The 25418-nt window shown below is 42.5% G+C and overlaps 1 protein-coding gene and 1 long non-coding RNA gene across 2 annotated transcripts in view; both read right to left on the reverse strand.

Annotated features, from left to right (window-relative positions):
* The window catches only part of LOC308325602, a 276903-nt gene that overhangs the window by 48621 nt on the left and 202864 nt on the right, over positions 1-25418 (reverse strand). The gene's annotated exons all lie outside the window — the stretch shown is intronic.
* Positions 1721-17117, reverse strand: wnt3a (wingless-type MMTV integration site family, member 3A; the record flags this gene model as incomplete). The annotated part of the gene is made up of 4 exons (XM_080777796.1): positions 1721-2986; positions 3704-3969; positions 10113-10354; positions 17023-17117. 4 exons carry the CDS (start codon positions 17115-17117, stop codon positions 2507-2509), a joined length of 1083 nt encoding a protein of 360 aa, XP_080633922.1. The 3' UTR covers positions 1721-2506.

Here is a 25418-nt window from a genome sequence, read left to right on the forward strand (position 1 = left end):
AACAAAGCAATACTGCCTCATCAAAGTTGGTGTTGTGACTTTATATATTGTCAATGAATACCAGACGAGTCGCCCATTCACCAACTCGCCCCGGGCGTACAGCCGGAGGAACTGCGCGCCCTGGTATTCCTAAAGTAACCTAAGTAAATTATGCTTAAACGGGTAAATCTAACCTTATTCCTAACCTTAACCTCAGTAAAACTATGCATAAACCTAAACTTATTTCTAACCTTATTCTCAGTAAAACAAAATAAAGAATACAAGAACCGCGGCACCGAGCGGTTGGCGTGAGGTTGGCCGGAAAAAAATCGAGGGCGAGATGGATTATGGGCGACGGTACCGGAGGTGGTGGAGTTAGTTGCTTTAGCAGACAGTTTGAGGGTCCGGTCCAATGGAGTTAAGAGGTTTTGTTCCGAAGCGCTTTTTAATACTTTCCATTGGTTCAATATTCGTTTAACCAACACACAGACGTAAAGGGTGTTCAATAGAATAGATTTATGAAGAAAAACCAAAAAAATGGGAGTTAGGCGGTTTCCTCCTGACAGCGACGATATGCAAGAATTAGTATAAAAAACAAAACAAAAAAACTTCACATTTTTTTCCTCCAAACTATTACAGTAGGTGTCTTTCATAGAAAGAATCAATACATGCAAACTTATACAACACAGATAGATAGACAGACACACACAGGCATGCACAAATGCACACGCACGCACACGCACACACACACACACACACACACACACGCACACGCACACGCACACACACACACACACACACAGGACCTTAACATGCCCACAGTTATAATGTTTGCTAGCAGCATATAAAGAGGGAAAGTACTGATCAGTGATGCTGCTTGCTCTTAAGGTGGGGGAAACAACTGATAATCATCACATGCAAAGGTTTTGGTCATCGTTTTACAGCAACTGCTAAATATACCAGAATCTACAACAGCTTATATGATACGGCGTAGCTTGGGGTTTGTTTGCCATTTTGTGAATCTTTCAGGGAGCATACACATTACTTCTATTTGATGAAAAGAGAAAAACAAACAAGACAAACAAGCGAGACAGAAATATAGTGGGAAGGTCCCTTTCATAAATAGCAGGTATTTTTTAACGCATCCAGTCGCATGAGACATTGCTAATACTGATAATAAGGAGAACATGCTTCATATTCCTCAATAGGATGCAAGTGCTGACCTTTCAGAACTCCACTGACAGCTCTCAGACAACGTCTGTGTGTTAGCTTAGTGAAGAGTTGTTTGTCTTTGGTCATAACTCTCCATGATATATATATATATACGTGTGTGTGTGTGTGTGTGTGTGTGTGTGTGTGTGTGTGTGATATATATATATATGTATATGTATATGTATACTATATATATATATATATATATATAATTTTTTTTTTTTTTCCTCAGGTGCTTCGAGATGCACCTGAAATGCTGGAGGACGTGTGGACTGAGAAATATTCTTATTTTGCCAATGTTTCAATTGATGTGGCTCGAGTCATGTACTCTCTGAGATAAAAAAAACTAAAGTTATTTCAAAGCAGATTGATTACTTGCTAGCTTAAGAGTTTCAGGATACCGTAAACACAAGACAATGTACTGCCTACATTCACTCAGGTGCAAGTGATCATCAGTAATGAATGAACACTATAAAATGCAAAACAATCATTCACACAATTAAACAGTTAGTTACCAGGTACATACATACATACATACTACTAACTTTGAAGAGGAAATAGATGTTTCTAAGTGTATGAAAAGCACAGATTGCTCGTAAAATGTTGTTGCGTGGCAAACAAACGTATCATATAACTGAAACAGTGGAAGAGTTCGGTTAAACTGGACGAGAAAAATATAATTCCATGATAAGAGCATACCATGCAAGTATTGTCAAAGTAAAAAAGAAAAATCCAGATTGTTAATCTAACTCGGATAATTTAACTCTGAGATAAATTAAAAACTCTGCATTTTTACAATGCTGTGCTTTCCTCAACAAAGTTGAAATGCAGAGAGACATTCACCAATATGGCGCTCGTCAAGTGGAGACAATTAGCTAACACTTCTCCTTTCCTATAAGTCAGGACGTGAAACCCCTTCATCGCACAGGAGGCCACCACTCGGCAACCTCCAACTCTGGCTCTCCTGGTCCATCGTCATCGTCACCGCGATCAATATCCTCCATGTTGTCAACATCTAAGCATCGACGTCGCGGTGAACGCGCAGATCGCACGGATGCCGTTTCCGAGCATCAGCTCGACTGTTTTCAGTAAACCAAGGCAGAGAAATGGCTCTTTTTTCTTTTAGCGTCACAGCATAAAAAAAAAAACACAAGGCCACGTCGCCTGTCGTCAAGCTCAATCCACGGACAGGTCCGGCGGGTTTTTTAGTCTCTGAAGTCAAGCTGGTCTGTTCGTTTGCATTTCGCATCTTCTACCTAATGAAGTCTTGAATGTTTTTTGGTGATTGAAGGACAGTGCTATATAATAGGGTTCCCTATTTGCAGGTGTGGACATCGTAGACCCTCACGCACTCCTGGCAGCTGACGTAGCAGCACCAGTGGAAAATACAGTGGCACTTCTCCTTTCTCTTTTCGGTCCGCGTGTTGTGACCCCTGCCGCAGCAGAGGAGGTCACAGCCGTCGATGCCGTGGGACGTCAGGTTGCAGGTCCGGTCGCGGGTGCCAAAGGAGCCGGTCTCGGGGTTGGGGTCGCAGAAGTTGGGCGAGTTCTCGTAGTAGACCAGGTCGCGCTCCGTGGGCGGCTTGAAGTAGTTGTACTTGGGCCGCAGCGTCTCCACCCAGCCGCGCGACTCCCGGTGCTTCTCCACCACCATCTCCGACGCGCTGTCGTACTTGTCTTTCATGTAGTCCCCGATGACCCGGAAGTCGGGCAGCGACCACCAGCAGGTCTTCACCTCGCAGCTGCCCGAGAGGCCGTGACACTTGCACTTCAGGAACATCTTGTCGTTGAGGGACTGGAGAAGAGATAAGAAAGAAACGGGGGGATGATGAGTTTAAAACAGACTCTCAAAAGAATGTTGAAGAGTGTCTTTGAAGAGGGGTTTCTTGTGATTCAAGAAAACCTCTCACGCCCGTGTGAAGTGAGGGGCGCTCTTATCATCATACATTCTGGCCAATCACAATTTGCGTCCTCACTTTTCCGTCTTCACTTTTTGGCCTCATTGGTTGTGTTTACACACTTTTGTCTTCATTGGTTGTGTTTACACACAGCTGGACATAGGAGGGCCTCAAAAACGTTATCAGGTCATTCCCTCTATATAGTCCTTGAAAGAGTTCCAGGGGGTCCCCAGCTAAATGATAGTTTGGAACCAAAATGGACCCTTATGGGTCTGTAACTCAGAGACATTGATTTTACAATATAAATTGGGGGTCCCAGAGATAGAAATGCCATTAAATGGGGGTCTGTAGACTAATATGCATGTCAAACCTAGGGGTCCTTTAAAGTAAACGGGTTGATAATCACTGCTAGAGCAGAATAACCGGAAGAATAACAATAAAAGTAGCCTGCAGCTTTTATTGAGAAAAATCGGTTTGAGGGTAAAGGAAGTTCCGTTTGATTGTTCCTGCCTGTCGACTACAAAACAATACTACAACATGACGTAACGATATCATCCGCTCCCGACCGGATCATATACCCCAAATGAAATGGTTCCCAAGCGCTTTGAACCCACCGTTCTCCCCGCCTCATTGTTGTGGCGGTTCATTGCAGAACGCGCGTCGGGGCGATTCTCTCTCGCGTCGGCAAACTCCCGGGACACCATGCTGCCAAAGTCCACGTCCTCACTGCAGCCCCCCCACTTCCATCCTTCGCGGGGGGGTCCCTTGTGACGCGTGTCACAGCCGCAGATGGTGGCCGAGCCCTCGGCACAGGCGCGGGTCACCGCGAACGCCACTCCCGCCGAGGCGATGGCGTGCACGAAGGCCGACTCTCGCGTGGCTGGAAGGAGAAGCAAGAGGAGAGCACACTGTAGTAAGCATCCATGCATGAACAAGCATGGGCATGACACATTTGATTTCCTGCTAAAAAGGAAACAAGGGTAAAAGTCTCGGGTCATAATGTGGGTCACAATCCTCTGATGCTGACGGCTGTTTGTACAATATAATCAACTATTATATTATGCAATGAACCTTATTTATCTATCTTATCTATAAATGCACCATGTCTCTGCGTGTACGTACGTCTTTAACTGACACAGAACTCCATATACTGTATAGGAATAAATGGATAAATATATATGGGCATAAAAGAGACACAGACAGATGGGTGGAACGGGTACTCTGACACGGGTACAACAGCATTGCATAGCCGGGTGCGGGCATGGACCTCCAACTTCCCATCGTTACCGACTTGGTGATCTGCAGCCGGGCACCAGTCTGGCGATATTAATGAGCAAAGCCTGACTGTATTTCATCTACCGTGTTTGATCTCACTGTTGAATTAACCTTGGAGGTTTTTACTGTGTACATTATGTCATGAAGCCATAACAGTGAAATGATCCAAAACGGCGCTGTTAGAGAAGTGGTCATCATCGGCACTGTAGATGGAGTCGTATCAATGACTGGGGGTCTAATACCTCTTGGAGACCAAACGTGTGGGTTGATCCTCATGCCAAGACATCAATCCTCCTAAATAAAGCCAGCGAGGGCTCTTGTCTCTGTCTGGCATAGCTGAGTGATGACTCAGAGGGGATCAGGAACTTCCAAGATGAGAGGAGGAGACAGAGGTCTGACAGGCCTATAATTAAGAGACTCAATTAAGCTTTTGAAAGGTTAGGAAATGGCCTCACACCGAATGGCCAAGAGGAGAGAGACTCTCAAGAGACCAATGGGGTCTGCGGAGTGTCCAGAGAGAAAACCGCAACAGAAGTTGTGGATTTAGTTTTTGATATGAAGGAGGGTGCCGTAGTAGACATTCCACGCTTCTACCTCGCCGGATTTTACTGGATTCATTATGACAGGGAGGTTGCCTTACTTGTATGGTCTTGCACAACCACAAGAAACGACAGAAAGAGAGAGAAAGATGGATGGAGAGAGGGTGGAGAGGCAAGGGGTTAACCTAAGAAAAAACACATGATATTAGCATACATACATGGGAGTGAAGAGAAGGAAAAAGAAAAGGATAAAGATGAAAGAGGGAAAATTGTGTAAAAGTGCAAAAGGGGATAGGGCAGCGCAAGAGTGAGAGTGAGAGATGTGTAAAGAGAAGAGAGGTATAAAGAGAGCAAAATGAAAGAAGGGAGGAGTAAAGAGGAGTATGAACTCCTCCCTTGCAGCAGGTTCCAACTGGTCGGAGGACTAAAAGGGCATTAGAAACAATGATGCAAGAGAAAGGTGCACAGATCCACTGACGTTTGCAATATCTTTGAATCTGCTTCACTCCTGGGCCACCTCTTATTGCCACTCGTGTTATAAAAACCAAATGAATGCCAGACAAGAATAATGAGGACACTTATCTCAATAGAGTCAATTGTAAAGATGATCCTAATGAAGTGGGTGTCGTTGTGTCATTAGTTATCATCATGGGGGTGGGGGTGGCTGGAGGAGTGTGAGAGTCATGTAGCTAAGATGCTTCCTCTGCTATGTCGATTTAAAACCACCCAGACTCCCCCTTTTATTGTCAGGAAGCCAATAAAGTGTGGGTCAAGCTGACAATGATGCAGCAGAGCTAAAGGGGTGTGAGGGAGGGACGGTTGGATGAATTATAAGAGAGGAAAAGAGGATTATCTGGGGACAAAATGAGAAAAAGAAGGCAGGCAGCGGCAAAAGAAATATGTCCTCCTGACAGCTTGAGAGGAGAATATAAGTACCTTACTTGGATATAAAAACAAAACAAAAGAAAACCTTTAAAAGGGATCGCCTTAACTTTGCTGTCTTTATCAACGGAGCAACACATACAAAGTAGTATAAATTAAGCTTTAGTAGGTGACAGTCCCAAACTCATTTAAAGGTTCTTAAACCCCAAACTGTGCTGCCTATATTCACTGACTATAGTCTTATTACACCACATGGCATTCACAGACTGCAGTCCAAATACCTCATATGCTCATATATATGTAAATCTATAGTGCCCTGAGGCACTCAATATCAACACCCAATGAAATGAAAATGTGAAGCAACTACTGTATCACTGCTCTGATCTAAATATAATCCATCGCTAACCACAGCGCACACTTGGATCCCTGACAAGACAAGTCTACCAAATGCCAAGCTATGATCCCACAATGCATGTGGCAATCAAGTTCTCAAAGTCAATCACGGCGGCGCAGGATTCAGATCATTACGATGTTAAACTGATTGAACTCCTCTTGTATGTGTGTACCATTTACACTTGAGGAGACATGAAATATGATAATAAATACCTTTTAGATTCCAATTTCAGGAGAAATGCTTTGATGTTGTCTTTTTTTCCCCCCCTTACAGGTTTTACTAAAAGCCTAACCCTAAATGGCTTCTCCCAAATCGTGTTTTCAACATTGAGACGTAACAAACTTGGGAATTTCAGAAAGCTGTGGCGTTTTTAAAAGCATTTACCCATGTGAACACACCTGTAATTGGGTTTACTTTCAATCCCCCCTAAACACCGGCTTGGTTGCACTCTTCTGGTGTTAAACACATTTAAAGGGTTTCAAGGCACTTTGTTCCGACAGCGCTCCCTTTACCAAACTTTGCCAGACCCTGGCATGGCAAGTGGTCCCTACGACCTGCTGGGGGGCTGAATCCCCTATTGTGCTGCCACTGTCACGCTGTGTTAGCCCCACAATGGGCCAAGATATTTTATATGAAATTTGCCCTGGCCAGTGATTAGTGGGGACCAAGTTAAGTCATAGCAACAGAGAAGTATGCGTTGGCTGGACCCCGCTTGTCGGCAGACGGGGAAATCCCTATTCAAATGGTTTAATAAAACAATCTAAAGGGCGTGTGAATGGGGAAAAGCGCTTTTTCTCCTGCTTAATCTCATGGTTGCGGAGATATTGTGCTCCGAGCAGCACTCAGCGGGGAGCGGGGCTAAGGTCCCCCCATCAACTCCATTTACCACACCCCTGCTTTCTTTCTGGGCCAGAGTTAATGATATACCGGTGTGCTAACCTCCCTCCCCCAGCATGGACAAACATGCGTTTTATGAAAAGCAGAGACCTCTTAGCACATCCTAAATTGTAACACTTTCTCATCCTCAGGTCATGGGTCATAACCTGCATCGCCTGACCTTTTCCTGGTGGGACTCGCTTGGATGGTCGAGTATGGCTTCTGAAGTGGATTTACTCATGTAATGAAAATGGGAGGCCCTCGAGTACGTCCTCCACATTTTACACTTTTTGACCATTTATCTATTTTCATCTTCAATGTCGGGGGAAACTCCTTCAACAACTGATTGGAGAATCAAACAATAACGGCTACATATTTTACATATTATGTCATTGGATTTACCATAAACCTTCATTTCATTTTTTTTTTATGGCTGCAAGTAAAGAGCAGTGAGTAACAGTGCATGCCCATGCCTGCACGGCTGTTCATGCCTGTGTAATCGTGACTGTCCACTCTCTGTGGCAACGCTGGCCTCGATAATGGTGTCATGTAACTCATAACCTATCGGCTGATTACAGTGCAGATTGGCAGGGCCTCTGCGAGAGCCACACGTGCTGAAACGCAGCCCTGGGATCAGTTCTGCCGCCCGACTAAAGAAGAACACCTGCACAGCCCTTCTATAGACTTTCATCACAGGCAGATTCCAGCGGTGCATGTTTTGACACTTTGGTTAATGTAAATTAATGAGTGCTGACGCAGACGTAGCCTGAAGGTAGGGCTTGTGATCAGGGCAGAGCGCAAGAGAGGCGGAGAGAGAGAGAGACTGAGAGGGAGAGAAAGAGAGAGAGAGAGAGAGAGAGAGAGAGAGGGAGGTAGAGCGAATAGGTTCACTTTACAAGCAAGAGAACCAATTAACTATTGCTTGCTATGTCTGTTTCACAGTGCACAACGTAGTGTATGTTTGTACATACAGTATGTGTATGTTAGTGTGTGGTCATTTCGATTTTAATGGAGTCCATGTTTGTGTATTTGTGTTGTTATGAGAGGAGACAGACTCACTGAAAGCGTATGATAATTTTCACAGGCTGTTGCCAGTACCTGTAAAAAAGAAAAGAAGAAAAAAAAAAGAAGAAAAAAAAGTCCTTTCATGATATTTCAACTGTGGGGTTTAGGCAGCAACTGACAAAACGTCCTCCTCTCTGTGTTGGTCCATAATATGTTCAATCATGACTGTCTCTATAAGCTCCTAATGTTGACCTGGGCCGTAGTGGGCTATAACTGACAGATTATGTTGTATACTTCAGAACTCTACATACTGTAGGGCCCATACTGCTGTACAGGTGGGTGGGCGTATGGAGTAAGCCGGGAACGAACGTTTAAACATGGTCACACACGAACATACACAGTCTCGTAACGAACTTGCCAAAATAATTTATTTGCATGAAGTACAGTCACCTTTAAGACATACCGGTATGTGGCCTACTGCCGCTTCCAGCGTCTTCCTCAAAAGGGGATGAGGAAACCAACATACAAGCGTCTGCATGGACAGACAGACATACGCCAGCGAGGACAATGGGCCCGCGATGCGCAGACAAACACAAGCATCAATCAAAGCCAATGAAATGGGAGCCCTCTCCTACTAAGCCCTATCAAAGGCCCGTGAGCCCCCGAGTCACTCTCCGTGGCCTCCGACAAAGGCACTTAATCCAGCCACTTTGACCTCTCACATTATTAAGGGCCCTCGGTGACCTTAATCCAATCAAAATGATTTACTAAAGCCCAGAATCCAAAGAGTAGCCACCTCCCCTTTCCAGTCAGTGCCCCTGCAATTTAGACCAGGGAGGTCGAAGCAATGTGATGAGCATTTTGCACCACAATGGGGTTTGGACTGTGAACCCCCCGTCGGTACCCACCCACTTGAGTTCAAGCCTCCTCTGTCATTGTAACAACTGACTCAAGAGTGTATTAAAAACAATTGCCCCAACTAACCTCATATCCCACCACAGTAAACATCAGCCTTTCTGTAAAAACAGTTTGACAGGTTTAGAACCCACAACTTATCAGTTCTCATGCTCAAACCAGGCAAACAAAAAAACAAGTGTCCTCCTGGCACACTATTCTATTATGAAACATGCCTTGTGGTATGGACATGTAACATGCAAATACAGTACATGGAGACTACTGTCAAGTAGGTTTGAAGCCACGTATAGCCACCCACCTCTACACACCACACACGTATATATATATATATATATATATATATAGGGGGGGTTTCTACAGTGAGAGCCCATTATTAAATCAGACCCAGCATATGTCTGCAAACCTCCATTCAAGAAGTTTGGAATCCAAGGGGAAACATCCATTTCGGTGAACATGGCATGATTAAAAGTCTTGTGTAAGGAACTTCTGAGGAATTTAACAAACAGAAGAACAATCGAAGGGGATTCCCTTCTAAGAAAAACTCCAACAAGACACAACTCACTCTGCCTAATTCTGCACATACATTATTTCATGCATGCAGACCGCTCATTCACTCTGTGAAGTGTATTTGAACAGGGATTTGAGTGAATACAGTGAATGATGCACACAGGGAGTGTAACACCTTTTAACAGATTTGCACAGGAGGGGAAAAAAGATATATATCACTTCTTGTCCTTGGATATGGATGGTTTATGTTTTGTGAAGTACTGAAGCAATATTTATACCTGCAAAAATAGACAATCTTGAAAAATGAACAGTCATTCATATAAAACCTAGTCCTATACAGTATAGGACTAGCTTATTTAGAACTTTATTGAGAACTTGACTCAAAATGTCAGCCATATAAGAAAATGAATTCATAAATGGTGAAAACACCAACCCCAGCTCTTTATTATGTCATTTGACTGACAGAAGAGGCGTGTGAAAGATATTGGTTTCAAATGGAGGAACAGTATAGGCCTCTTGCGGAGTCAAATGACTTGACAGATGACATGACGGTTACCGTGTGATCAAAATTGCAGACCTATATGATAACCAATTGTTTTGAATATAATAAGTGCTAGATAATTAACATACCTTTATCTAACACTGGTCCAAATATGGCCAGATTGTCATTGACGGTGGTGCAATTCCAGCGCCGGCCTCTGAACTGGTGTTGGCATTCCTGGATGCCAATCTTCACCCCTTCTGCCACGCTGGGCATGATCTCCACATAGTTCCGGCAGAAGCGTAGCTGTTTGGGCACCAGGCCAGGGATACTACCGCACAGGATAGGTTGGGTGCCCATTGATGAGTACTGGTGGCCCACTGCTAGAGACCTACAGGAGGTTGAGAGATTCACAGTTAGTGTGGAGTGAGTGGATTCGGAGTACCTATAACCGTGAGAGTTTTCTGGGCATGTTATTATAATAGGCGAACATTTTGTGAAAACAGCAGATGTGCAAGTTCCCAGCACATTTGCCATGCGACACATTGTGAGCTTGTAGATTGGCTATTTTTTGGCTTTGTTATGTATAGGGTTTAAGTGGTTGATGCAACATTGTGCAGTGTACTGCATCTGTCTGTTTTCTATTCTGTCCAAAGTGTTGTATAGACCAGTGGTTCCCAAAGTGGGGTCCAGGGACCCCCAGGGGTCCTTGAGAGTTCCAGGGGTCCCCAGCTAAATGATAGTTTGGAACCAAATGGACCCTTATGGGTCTGTAACTCTGAGTGTACAAACGGAACCAAAATAGTATACTGTATACAAGCAGATTCTTTAAAAAGAATCTGCCTAAAGATGATTCCTGAACTGATGATGATTTCTGAACTGACCACAGCCCTCCTATGGACAGACTGAGTAGAAAATAAATTGTGACATTTTATCATGATTATTAGTGAGGACCTCTTATATAAAGATAGGTTGAAAAGTGGTAAAGTGGTAAAATTACATAAATGTAATTTGCGGATATACAGACATTGTAAAATATACAGTATATGCCCAAAAAAACTATATTTTTTTCCCCACATTTCTTTATCCCACGGTATCGCAACCCATTTTTTCACTCAGTCAATTAACTAATGTAATCCTGGGCGCTACACTTCCTCTGCCAACCTGGGGGGGCAGCGGACTGACCTCATGCTTCCTTCTATACATGAGGAGTCCAAGCTGCTTCTTTTCAGGGGGGAGTTTCCCCGACCGGACGTAGAGCGTGGAAGGAACACGTTATTCCGACCAGTTCCGACCAGGATTACTACATGTTTTTTGTGAGGGTACCTACACTTGGGGGACACGGGGAGAACATGCAAACTCCACACAGAGGGGCCCTTTCGCCAACCTCGCCTCGGGTATGGGCACTGATGGAGGAGAGAGCACACCCCCAGCGCCCAGAGCGTCCCCAGCGGGAATCGAACCCAGGACCTTCTAGCTGTGAGGTGACAGCGCTACCGACTGTGCCACTGTGCCCCCTTCGCCAAATAAACTACATTTACAGACGGCGTCAACAGAAATGCATTGGCAAAATCACCTTCCCACAAACTATTGATTCAGAATTTCTTGTCAAAGTACAAAGTGCGTGTGTACAGTACGTACGTGCGTGCGTGCGTGCGCAATGTGCATGCACACACGCGTCCATTTGTTATATCAGATGCTACCATTAGCGATCAATCCGTTATCCCTTCAACTACCCTTTCTGCACACACCTGGCCTTTGTGAGCATTGAAATTGCAGACCTACCACCACAGACGTAAGCATGGCTACGGCTTAAGATGAAAGTCCACAACACACCAAGAGTGCTTCATAGGACCTTAAGTTGACAACCTGGAAACCTACACCTTGTTATTAACTGTCCACACACTTAACAGGCCCTCAGCTTAGGGTAATAAGAGTGCAAACCCCACATTGAAACTTCACAGGGTGTATTAAGTGTGACTCTGAACCCAGCCCTCTTCGCCTTTGAGGGGGGTATTCTGGGATGCAACAAGTGCAAACTTGGTGGTTCACTGATTACATCTCTCTCTCTCTTTCGCTGTGTCTCTCTCTCTCTCTTTCCTCTCAATTATGAATGTTTATACCTCATAACCATGGCAAAGGGAACAACCATTCCACTGTATCATTGTAGGCTATATGTCATGTGATTGAAGTAGACTTTAGCGATGCTTTTAATTGTAAGCCTGTGTGAGCCTGGAGTGCATTTGCATTTATATACATCATGGCTTCCACCCATCAGTGGAAAACATCAATAATAGGTTGTTTAAACATAATTGACCTCATAAAAATGAATATCAAACGGTGGCATTGTATATGAATGAATGAGTGAATATTCCTGAACTACTGACCTATCAACTCTTTGCCTCTCGCAGAACTGCTACCCTACATCAGTGCTTTGACAACGCTTTGTACTCTCACGGAACAGCTAAATTATTTGATCGCTGACTTCCTATTATCATTGGCAAAGCCACTGTAGAGTAGCTACAAAGTAGCTTGCTGGCAATCCAGACAAGCCTTCATTCCACATTAACTGTCTCTTTAAAAACCTAGTATTAATGACAGTAATCTGATGATCCTCCACCTGAGTGATCTGGGCATGATAACAGGGGCTGTATCGGGTTTTTTTTTGCACAAAGGCAAAGCCAAAGCAGGTGTGAGTGGACAAGAAAATCCAAAGTGGGTTTTTTGTTTTTAACCCTGAAAGTGTAACAAATTTACCCTTTACAGATCCACTTGAAAGCTATTGGGGGTTAAAGGAACACTCTGTGGTTTTACTGTGTAGTCCTGTGCTGCTCAATTAGCTCGCTGTATGTTGACCTGTTCAGTGATGTTCAAGGACTAATTACTGATCACAGCAAGATTAAGCAAACTCCCGACACCCACCTCGGGCTCTTTCTTAAAAACCTCACATCCCTTAAGAGACCTCCACACAGCCACGTGACCCTTGACTGACTGTTACCCTGTGTAAGACACGGTGACCTTGAATACCGCAGTGGGTCGATTGCTTTTCAAACTCCAATGTTGTACTTGCAGCCCTGCCCAAACTCTGGAGCTCAACTAATGTGTTGTTAAGCATGAACATGAGAGATCCAGTAAGGATGCCCAGTTAAAAAGAGGAAATCACACATTTTTTTGTTGTTGTCTGCGTGTCTGCAACATCAATGAGAGTGAAGGTATCAGTAAACACAGGAGACACTCCTATAACCAAACTGACCTCTGTTTGGCCCTTGTCAATCCGCACCCTAAGGCACTATGGGCAGACCTTTCACAACAGAAACCCGAGTCTGCATCACAAACAGACAAGACATTTGCCTCTCCAATACACATAACATGCAGAGTATAGCCAGATTCATCAATACAAGTGCGAGCAGAATAGATGTTCTCGGAAAGAGGGGGGGAAAGCGAAAAAAAAGGAAAACTAGTGCCGCAGGTTAAAATATTTGACACGCAAGTTTTTTTCTTTCTTTTCTGGAACCTCCTCTTCCTCCCCTAGAGATCCCATAATTGCACAATGAAGTCACTTTATAAAATATAACCGAATATCATCAGCTTTTGCATCTCCAAGTCTGATATATATATATATATATATATATATATATATAGAGAGAGAGAGAGAGAGAGAGAGAGAGAGAGAGAGCTATGGTTTTAAACACACTGTAAGAGTCCGCCTCTTCTCAAGGTGGGAAGAAGCCATTCTACTCTAATTTACTCTGTGAGGAACACTGGTGTTTCCTTCAGACCTGTGATGAGTGAGAGCAACAGGTGTAATCTGGACCAAATAAAGCACTGGTGAGGAGGGTCTGTGGTTTTGTGTCATTCCACCTGCATAATAATTCAACGTTTGGATTCAGTATGGGATCACGAGACCATGCTGAGTCACCCAGATTGGACAGTTCCACTCACACAATGTCTACTCTACAGACTCACTGTCTCTCAATGCATCCCTGTCACCTCTTCCTGTGTTAGGCAACACTGAAGAGTGGAGGCAGCGAATGTTCACCAAGGAGGAATTGTGATTCGAGAGAGCTGTTGTTGGATACCACTATCAGCTATAATAAATCTCTATGTACAGTAACTGCTGGTATTTACATTTACAAGCCCAGGAGGAAAATACAAGTTTTGGACATCCTCTGATTGCACTTTTTCCCTATCACAGCCTCAACTGAACCAACACTGGGTCTGAGCGATAGACACCACCTCTGAAGGAAGTGAGTTTTCAATTTGTAACCAAATCTGACGTTAATAAAGCAGTGGATTTGTAAAAACCTCACCAAAAACCATTGTCAAATGTGTTTACTGTTACAGGTAAACAAGTTGAGAACAGAAGGTATCATATTCAATTTTAGTCTCAGTATAGAATATTTTTTCCCTCTCTCATCTAAGTGTATCCAACACAGGTTTAATGCATATTTCAGCAAGCCCAAGCACGGTGCCTTAGAATTACCACTTTACTCCTGGGCCCTGGGGCCTTGGAGCCGACTTTGACATCAAGAGAGCATGTTTGGGAAAAGGAATGTGCGGCAAGCTTTCACCTCCAGGTATTTATCTTCTAAGGTGGGGTGGACTGGGGAGGGAAGGGAGGTTGGTGGGAGGTGCAGTCAGGCTATGCCATGGCAGGTCGAGAAGAGGCAGACATGAACCTGTCTTAGTCCTTCACCAATCCCCCCACAGAGTAGACTACTGTGTTGAAGGAGTCTGATGAAGCTCTGATGGCCATACTCCGAGCTAGGTTCAACTGTAACTTCTGTCAGCAGAAGACCACCATGCTGGTTTTCATAAGACTGTAAATGTATGACAGCCCTCGGATAGCTGACAAGCTGTATGCAAACACAGTATAGACAGTGTAGCCATTAACCACTTAAAACCTTATATACAGTACAATGTGGTAGCGAATCAGCGGGTTTACATGCTTACAACAACAGTGAACTTGTAGATTACCTATTTTCACCTAATGTTCGCCGATTTATTTTTTACCAAATGATCACCTATTTTCACCAAATGTTCTTATTTTTGCTGAATGTTCGCCTATCATCATATACATTACATATCCAGAATCTGGATGTTATTGGGAATGGGTTGAGTTTCCAATAAACACAATACATGCCGTTGCTCTTTAGTTAGCTATTGAAATGAAAACAAAGCTCAATATGACGTCGAGTACTGTATATATGCCGAGCTCAGTGGTGACTTCATCTCTGCTTACCTTTCCTGCACCACACTCAGAGATTGTTTGTATTGGTTACAATGATACAGCAAACCCATAGCTGCCCTTTTTACCTTCTGTACTAGTTGTATAGATGCAAATTGAATACCCTGACATTGAATGTCCTGACCCACCCACTGATAGCACATCATAAAACTCCTACGTTCATTGATGATTTGATTTACCGTTACAAAATGAAAAGCTGGCGTCCAAGTCAGTGTGAAATGACTGGCTGGCTGGTTGGTATCTTTAGCCTGATAATAAAGAATTGCGATACAGACATAAAACACTTATTTGTCGTGACAGAGAGGTCACCAAAAAGTCATCCGGCAAATTTCTCATAAGTATTCGAACCCTCTGTTCATTTAATTAGGTTGAATAAATCAATATTTCATGGATCAACAAACGGAAGCTGGAAGATATTTTTGCAGCCAGTCACATCATTGTTGAGCAGTTGGCTGCTGATCCTCATTTAGGTCCATTTCATCCAACCCGTGGACTTGAAGCTCCACTATTATATCTGGATTCCCCTCCAGCAGAGCATGTAATTAGGTTCTCATCAGTATAACCACCAGGGGACCCATTAAGGAAGCTAAATTAGGAGACATGTAATCCCAAACCAATTTCATGTATTTCAGAAGTAAATCTTCATTATTTATTCAGCAAATACATATTTTAATTATTCTTTATAGGTCTATTATTTATTCGTTTTCTGGATTAGAGTGAAGGCTTATAGGTGAAACATTAAATACATCTGCTGATAATGCCTGATTCCCCCCCCCCCCTTTTTTTTTTTAACAATTTCATACCTCTGATGTCAAATACTGCTTCAAGTCACAGAGAGTTTATATCCCTTTGCTCAAAGATAAAAGCTACAAAAACTAACATAGGCCACATAAATGTCTTAAGCAATATTATATATCAATAAATACAGATGACAAATTCCAAAAAAGAAAAAAAGTTCAGTTGAAGCTCAATTCATTTCATATAATCCCCCTATGTAGGCTACAAGACATGTAGGCCTAATATATGCAACAACAGGCCAATATAGTTTTAAGCCTATAATTTATAGGCCTATATTAGATCTGATCCATATCCTTCTACTGCTTCTGCACGCATTAGAGCTATGGACCAGAGCTAGGCCTATATATATATATACATACAATATTTTATAAGATAATTAGGAATGGATTGTTAGAAAGAAAACCTTTAAATAGCCTATACATATACATGATGTTCATTTTTCTGCGACAATTGACCCACCCACACATGCACGAACAAACGTGCGCGTGCACATCACACACACATACACACACACACACACACACACACACACACTGCACCTGCTGATGTATTTAAAAAAAACATCTCTAAAATGTATGTCTGCACTTTCTCTCAAAATAGCCTACACAATCAACATACAATTAATCAATTAGGCTAGACATTTGTCATTGTTATGTTATTGGAAGTATAGTCCGGGTTAGATTTGAAGTTCGCAGCCACAGGCTTTGAAATCGATAACGTCATTGACTCACGTGCGCTGATTTCTCCTTTAGAATTTCACTTGTCCATCAGGCCATCCTGAGATTGCACTTCAGTTGTTTAACTTCGATAAGTATACCGGTATAGGATAACATGGCGGACTCAAATTAACACAATGTCGATGCCATTCATGCGCACACAAACCAAACGTCACTCGTTGACATGCTGCTGCATGCTATTATCGCACACATATAAAGCTCTAACGACATAGGATCATTTAAAAAACGGAAAATCTGTCTCAATTTGCACAGGACGAAATTAAAAATAAAACTTACCACCAGATTGGATAGCTTGCCATGACATGCGTAAGCCCACAGAGCAACAGGAAACATCCAGTGTATATCATCCTTGAAAAAGTTTCGCAAAACATCTCCACTATAGAAATGCCTACATGCGCGCTCCGACGCGCACAGTTGTTTTAAGTGACGAACAAAAACAAAATCCTATATCTCTGCACTATAAGGAATAATGACTAATGTCCTCTGAAACTGGCGGAGAATCTGTCTTTTGCGACTAGTCGTGGCAAAACTCGGGAGCCAAATATTAAAAGTTAAAAGCTGCCTGCTTTTTTAGGACCCAATCAGCAGGTATTGCCAAAGGGGGTATTCTGGTGATACTGTTCCCTTGCGCTCCGTTCCTGAGTGAGTCAGTTTGAACGCACTAACTCGAATGAGCCAATTTTAAGATGTGTTTTAGTGCTCATTGTGAATTGGTCGCATTAGCATGCTGTGCGTGTGTGATATATAATGTTGTTTAAGGGGAGAGGGAGGGTCCGAGGCGTTTTAAATAGACATCGGAACCCCCGTGGATTGCGTAGCTATAACAACCTGTCCGGATTTCACTCCCTGGTTTGAAGCTTCTAAAATGCAGAAATAAATGTGTGAATTGCTTGAGCCCATTATTAGGCTCATGAGTTCTTTATTTGGCCTCGTGTGCCTTTATGAATGAGTGTATTGGGAACGGTTTTTTTCTTCTAATTGACTTAATATGTAATTTAGCCTATACAACCCAAACGAATTAAGCTTGGCTATAATTAAAATGCAAAACTAAGGTATCAGCATTGCATATCAATTTAGGTTAAACCAAAGCTGGATAAGCCTTCTATATAACGTTTTTAACAAAATAGTTGAAATTAACAAACAGTTGGTATATTTAAATTCTCCCATTGTCAGAGTCATAATTTTTCCAGATCTTCTTTCATCTCATTTTAGGCCACATATAGGCATTAATTGACGGAAACGAAAGAAATATAGTTTCACTCATTAAATGGTGTGTATTAAAAGTTATTGTAGCATTATTTAGGCATGAAGAGCCTGCATGGTTGCAACATGCACCTGCATCATATTCATAAACATACAGTATAGCCTAGAGGAAAGATTCCTATCCAGGCAGTCCAATAAATGAATATCCGATGGCAATATCCGACCGATGTAGCATTACCCGCGCCGTTTAGCGTCAATGGAATGCTGTCTGTCTGTCTGTCTGTCTGTCTTCCCCCTTTCAATGTCAAGTGTCTCATGCGGCTGATAGGAAGTAGGGCCTAGATGCAGTCTCTCCATTTATAGGCACTGGACTGGTGCTTACCTTGCTTACAAAAAAAAAAAAAAAACTGCTTCAGTTACGTAATGCAATGTTCAACAATATACTACACTATTTCATGTATGGGCGACATACATTTTTTTCTGCTTATAGGCATATTGCTTCGGGGGAAATTATCAGTTAACGAAAGTTGCAACGAATTATAGGATATAACATTTTTATTGCTTCGTTTAATCGTTTCCCCCCACATTTAAGTCGGTGCAGGCTTAAGTCTAATAGCCTTTTTCATTTTATCATTAGGCCTACACTATAATTAAGCTAGCACAATTACCATAGCATAAGTGCACTGCTGTTTGTTTTAAGTAGCCTAAGGATGCAACCAGATCAAAGGGAATTAATTTAGCGGAAGCTTTTTATTTTATTTTTAAATAAAGGAGGTTACCTATTCATTATCTAATTTTACCCCAAACTCACAATAATAATTTAAGTGCAAGTAAAAACCATTGCGCCCCCACCCCATAAAACAAATAATGGGAACAAATAACAACTTTCTCTATTGGTTGTAAAGGGAATTTAAGGAAATGACAATATTGCTTTTAGAAAGTATGGCAACTCGACCTGGCATTATTTGTGAAGAGTTGTTTACATGTAAACCGTGTAAACCAACCCAAAACAGTCAAAATTATAGTTTTAGGCTAGTGTGTAAAATAACAAACATCGTAAACAAATAATAAACTTGGGCTATTTCATTAGTCTGCAGAAAATGTGCTGTTGAGTATCATATTTCAAGGCATATAGGGTATTGAAAATAATGCCATTATGATTGCACCATACAGTGAAATGTATCTAAAATGTATAGGCCTAATTTCAATCACTGATTATGAGAAACAGCTTGAATGTTAATGCCATCTAGTGGAGTCATGAAGAAACACAAGCAAGTGCATTAATTAAACAGTGGATGGAGACTGCAGCCTACTCTCACTGCGGCTATTCAACAAAATGTGATACATTGTTGGCACTTGGCAACAACAAAAACTCACGAGTCACGACTTAATTGACTCATAACGGCAATTAAATCTAGACTCAAATTGATTCATTGTTAAATTGAAGTGTGCATGTTCGCCATGTTGACTGACCAATATCCTATAGGCTATTCAAGTTAACTCAACGCATTCTCTAAACGGGTCACAGTTGGACGACCCTGACAGAAGGAAGCGCATCGTAGAATTAGCCTATAATGTAGCCTCAAAGGCCTACACGTCTAAAGACAAATTGTTTGATTGACCAATTTATTCAATGCCACTTATAATTTGAGTGATCCAAGCACGTTCTAAAAATGGAGTGGAAACCACTGCAGGGACTGCCAGGGAGCCAGCTGCCTCCTGGCCTGCTCTGCAGGTGTTGAGTAGTGGGCTGGCCTGGCCTCCAGACCTTTCATTCTCAAGGGGGCAACGCAGCTAGGGCCTTTTTTCCAGCAGCTGTCAGCACTGGCTGGCACAGAGGCAAAGTCAGCACAGCAGGGCAGCCCTGGGTGTTTAATGCATGGGGAAAAATGTAATGTCTGTTCAGTTTATACATCAGCCATGTGGCAGGTGAATGTATGCACAGTACAGTGGAACTGCCAGGCTGCGACAGCAGTCACACACTTCTATAAGCTATATTAGCCTAGCATAAAACCATGTGTTTGTGTGTAAATTTCACTTGTGCATATAGCGTTGAATTATGCAGGGCGTGATCGTGTTTCAAATGAGGCAACCCCCACAAGAGATTAATATCCCCAAAATCATTCCTGTCATGTCGTGTCATACTGTGTGGCTGGGCCTGGCATGCATTGAGAAATGTGTCCTCTCCTAATAAACCGACAATAAGCCATCTACAGCTCGGCCTCTTGTTCGCCATGTGACATGTCCATTCAGTTTTTCCCCTTAGCCTTGAACAGAGGGACTTATTGTGCCAGCCATCATTCATGGCACCTCTGCGTGCCCACGGTCGGTGACCTCACTACAATGATGATGTCATTGAGCAAAAAAAAAATAGCGCTAGGCCCAAGTCATGTCCGGAGCGAACGGGCCTCGCCTCTGCCCTGTATCCCACTCGTAATAAGCCACAGTCAGACTGACTTCCATTGACATAAGACAGACAGTCCCCACCACCAACATCATGCAACAGAAAAATATCAACGTAATCACATTTTTTTTCATTACTTACACAGTTTTCCATAAATGTTTCCCTTAAGTGTGACTGTGTGAGTGAGGGTTGTTATAGGTTGTTACCGATCGTTCGCTCATGTTTGCGTTCATGGGTGTCTAGTCTAGACTAGGATTCACGAAGTATTTTGTGAAGCCAAGAAGGCTATTAATTATATTCACATGATGGAAGATGAGTGACTGTGCAAATGTGTTTGTCCCACTAGATGTCACTATTGTGTTATGAAATTATAATGTGACTGAACTATACGAGATCATACAGTGAAATGATTATCAGCATTGATGATAAATAGTGCCCGTAGTAGTAGTAGGCCTAGGCTATTTGTATGTCTCTAAATGTTATGATGAATTGAACAAGGTGGACCCTCCTGTAAACAAGTGCAATGCTTTATTGGCTCGTCCACTCACAGTTAACGTTTAGTTGTATTGTTATTTGTTTGTGCTTGAAATGTACTGTTGTACTGCAAACTGTTAATAAATACTTCAATCAATCAATCTATCAGGTTGAGGAGTGTGATTCTTTCTTCCTCCCTCCCTCCCTCCCTCCCTCCCTTCCTTCCTTCCTTCCTTCCAGATACACATGGCCACCAGACTTTAAAACATTGACTTTAGAACTTTAGAACACTTTGTTGTTCAAATCATAGAAACTCCGTAACAAACAGATCTTCAAGCTCTACAATCGAAAATATTTGCTGTTATCGGTATCGACATTAAAGGCCCCTGCACACAGAGCGCATTTTTTTGATTTTTAGCCGCGTTTCTCTATCGGTTTTCCGAAAAACGTGTCCAGTGTGCAACCACCTTAACCGATGGCAGTAGCAGATGTATCTGTTGTTGATAAGCATACATTTCATGTTGGCTATGTTGGTTATCTGGTATCAGGTACGGTCGCCCCGGCCTAAACCATCTTGCCCCTCGATTTTTTCCGCCGACCTCACACCGACTGCTCGGTGCCTCGGTTCTTGTATTCTTTATTTTGTTTTACTGAGAATAAGCTTAGAAATAACCATGTTTAGGGTTAGGCAAAGTTTTACTGGGGTTAAGTTTAGGTATAGGGTGAAGTTTAACAGTTTAAGCATCATTTTACTTAGGTTACTTTAGGAATACCAGTTCCGCCGGCTGTGCGCCTGGGGCGAGTTGGTAAATGTTCGGTTATCTGCAGAAATACAAAAAACTAAAACTAAATAAACACATATCGGTATTGGTATCGGCTTTCGGCTAAATTTAGATTTTAAACATCGGTATGTCTACTCACAATGTGTCGGTTACCATTCAACCTCTGCCCCAAATTTCGGCCTGTTATAGTGCCACCAGGATAAATGTGATTATTGAAAAAAAACACAGATTTATGTTGAAACATCTAGCAAATCGGTATTCGCTATACATTATCTCCAATAGTCATATCATGTAATCAAGGCAGATCTGTCTGTCTTGATCCGACTAAGATTGGCTTCCAAACTAGTTTGCAGGGAGTGGCCCCTTTTCAACTAAATGCCTCAAATCATGAACGCTGCGTCCAATTGTGAAACTTTTGCACATTAACCACCGTACCTTCCCTGACGGAGACTCTGATTCTGCCCTGCGCAGTACAAGGCTATGGGACTTACAATTTTAAATCTCAAATCGAAATCAGACCAGCCTCTCCTCTTTGGCGTAAATAAAATGAACGTTTTTGCTACTCACCAAAACAAAGGCGGGTTGTGTCAATAGAAAGACTACTTTCCTTAGTGGAAGCACTCTGAGCCCCCCACCACACGTATAAACGGTACTTTTTGGCCAAAAAGGGATTTTTTTTCACCGGAGGAAAAATATTCTCTATGAGGCAGTTCTCTGGGCAATATCAGTAGAGGGCGCAGCGGAGTAACTAAAAATGTTTTTTTTTCGGTGGAAACAAAATTCCTTTTTGGCCAAAAAGTACAGTTTATACGTGTGGTGGGGGGCTCAGAGTGCTTCCACTAAGTAAAGTAGTCTTTCTATTGACACAACCCGCCTTTGTTTTGGTGAGTAGCAAAAACGTTCTTTTTATTTACACTAAAGAGTAGAGGCTGGTCTGCATTCATGCGAGCGGCGGAAGTTGATAGTAACATAGCTCTAATGCAACGCATTAGAGCTATGGAACAGAGCTAACGGAGACCTGTGCTCCGAGGAGCATAACCTCGGTTAATTTATTAATTATTGTTTTTCTTTTCTTTTTTGCAGTCCTTCACACTCTTAGCTAGAAACGCCTTTCCAACTCTACAATGTTTGGCATGTCTTTATTTTTTGAGATATTGTCTAAACTCACTAAACCCCCAAAATAGAGTATAATATTCTATAAATTGAAAAATTCACACAAACCTGCTGAATGCTATGGGAATTATCTGTAGGCCTAAGCTGTAAAAGCCAATTTATATTTCTTGCTGTAGGACCATTTGAACAGACATGCATGTTCACTAATTAACTACACCTGCCACTTTTGTGTAAGAATTAGGTCAATCTCTCAAAGGCAGAAATGTCTCATTCATGTTTTACCATAGCAGCTCCTGTATTACCTAGCATCCATACATTTTCCTGTTGCAACCAATTTTACCCTAACAATGCTTATTAGACCCTAGCAACCACTGTTCTACCCTGGCAACCACCTGTTTTACCATAGCAACCGCATATTAGACCTATATAGCAATCATCAGAATAATAGACCCTATAGCAACCACCTGTTTTACTGTAAAAAGAAACAAAAACAACCCTTGAAATGACAATTTATGCATTTAGGAAACGTTCTTATCCATACAGAGAACACAGGGTTCATGTGTCAGGCAGTGTTCATGTGTTAGCTGATCTGAGTGAGCGGGGAGGGTTGCATGGTTCGATCAGGCTTTGAAGATATGTCCATTGCCATGCCTTTGGTTGCCTTGTAGGCCAACACCAGTGTTTTGTACTCAGTGTGGGCAGCAACTGTGAGCCAATGGAGGGAGCAGAAAAGGGGGAGACTTGAAAAGTTTGGATGGACCAGGGGTGCTGATGCATTCTGGGGCTTAACACTACTTAACCATAACAACATTTATCAACAATATCAACTCTCAAGACACTACTAATACTTAACACTATCAACACTCTTAACACAACTAATACTTCACACAATCAGTAGGCCTACTTAACACTATCAACACTAACAATACATTTAGGCATTTAGCAGACACTCTTATCCAGAGCAAGATACAATAAGCGCGGTAATCACATACATAGAATGCAGAGAGACAGTGTAGTGCCTCGATAGGAAAACTGGGAATGTAGGATCATAGCAACCCTCATCACTCCACAGAAAATCTACTGAATGTTATAAGTTCAGTTTTTTTGGGTGCAATAGAGGGTATGCGCATGCTTAAAGTGAATGGCACATCGAGTGGCAAATCGAGTGGCAAAGCAACAGGCAAAGTTAAACATTGTTTAATATTTTTTGATCCAGTTTATTGTATATATTTCTTTTTTTAATTTCTTAATTTTTTTGAAAAACACCATGTCAACAAGGAGTTGACATGGTGTTAATTTAAACTCAGAAGAACGTTTTATTTCCACTGAAAAATGGAAATGTCCAGGTCTCAGACACAAGGTGACGGCCACAGACATGGGAACCAGGGAAGCGGGCAGGGCCACCTATCTGCAGGATGGGCATTACCATAGGCGTTGACATCCCTATCTCCTCCTTTGGCTTCACGGCAATACAGGGTGTAAAAGCACTATGATAAGGGGAATCTTATTTTGTACGCTATCTTTTGGGTCTTTTTGGAGCTAGATAGATGTAATAGCGGCAGGAAACACAGCGAGAGCAGGGAAGTGACACGCAGCAGCAAATAGTTCGCAAATAGCTTTCATCAAATATATTCGCTGTCGGGCATTAGAGCCCATGAGGTACGATGCACTGTAACCGTTCGAGGGTCAATTGGGGGTTAGGGGTCTTCGATGTTTTTCAGGCCCTTGTATAAAAAAAATTAGCTTTAGGCTTTCAAAGAATAACTCACCATATTTAACAGAACATTATCAGTACATGTCATGGCCGAATCACAAGGTGCTCAAGACACTTGTCGTGTCAAAAGCTGTATCAATGCTGAGGTCACAGATTAATGATGAGGAGTGTGCATGCAACGTTTCACGCAGTTATAGGTAAAATAATCACACCTGTGTGAGTGAAGTGAGGGGCGCTATATATATACACCTCTTTTATGACGTAGTCATCAGACAAAACAAACATGGACAAAACAAACATTAAACTCTGTCCGTTTTTAATGTTTGTTTAAGGAAAAACAAACATTAAACCTGTATATAGGAAAATGTGAAAAGCTGCCTCATGGTGGTGCTATAACAGGCCGTTCTGGAAAATTTGGGGCAGAGGTTCATAGTTGGCATCCAGGGAGTGCGTGTGCAAAATGTGGAATCGACCGGGTTAACGGTGCTGAAGATAAGCTTGTAACGGACAGACAGACGGACGGACGGACACATGGACGGAGTGCAAAACATACTCTCTCACCATACCTTCGGCCTGGTGGAGACAATAATGAGAACATGAGAATTATGAGAGCCTATCATCTTAGAGCCCAGCAACGTTCTTACACACACACACACGCAGAGATTCTTACTGAGACAGAGAGAGAGAGAGAGAGAGAGAGACAGAGACAGAGAGAGAGACAGAGAGAGAGACGGAGAGAGAGAGAGAGAGACAGAGACAGAGAGAGAGAGAGAGACGGAGAAATGCAACCCGCCTGTACATTTCTTATTTTCCCTTTCCCCTGCATTTCCGGACAATTCCAATTCATCAGGGTCATCCCAGGTCACGATCAACTGAGAGGGAGGTAGCAGTGACTACAGCCGTTCAGCTGGACTCTGTCTTGTTTCATTATGCTAAGTAAAGCAGATCATAGCATTCTATCAACACCACCTGCTGGTCAAGA

Source organism: Protomyctophum bolini, assembly GCF_963924005.1.
Source record: "Protomyctophum bolini genome assembly, chromosome: 12".
Lineage (NCBI taxonomy): Eukaryota > Metazoa > Chordata > Actinopteri > Myctophiformes > Myctophidae > Protomyctophum > Protomyctophum bolini.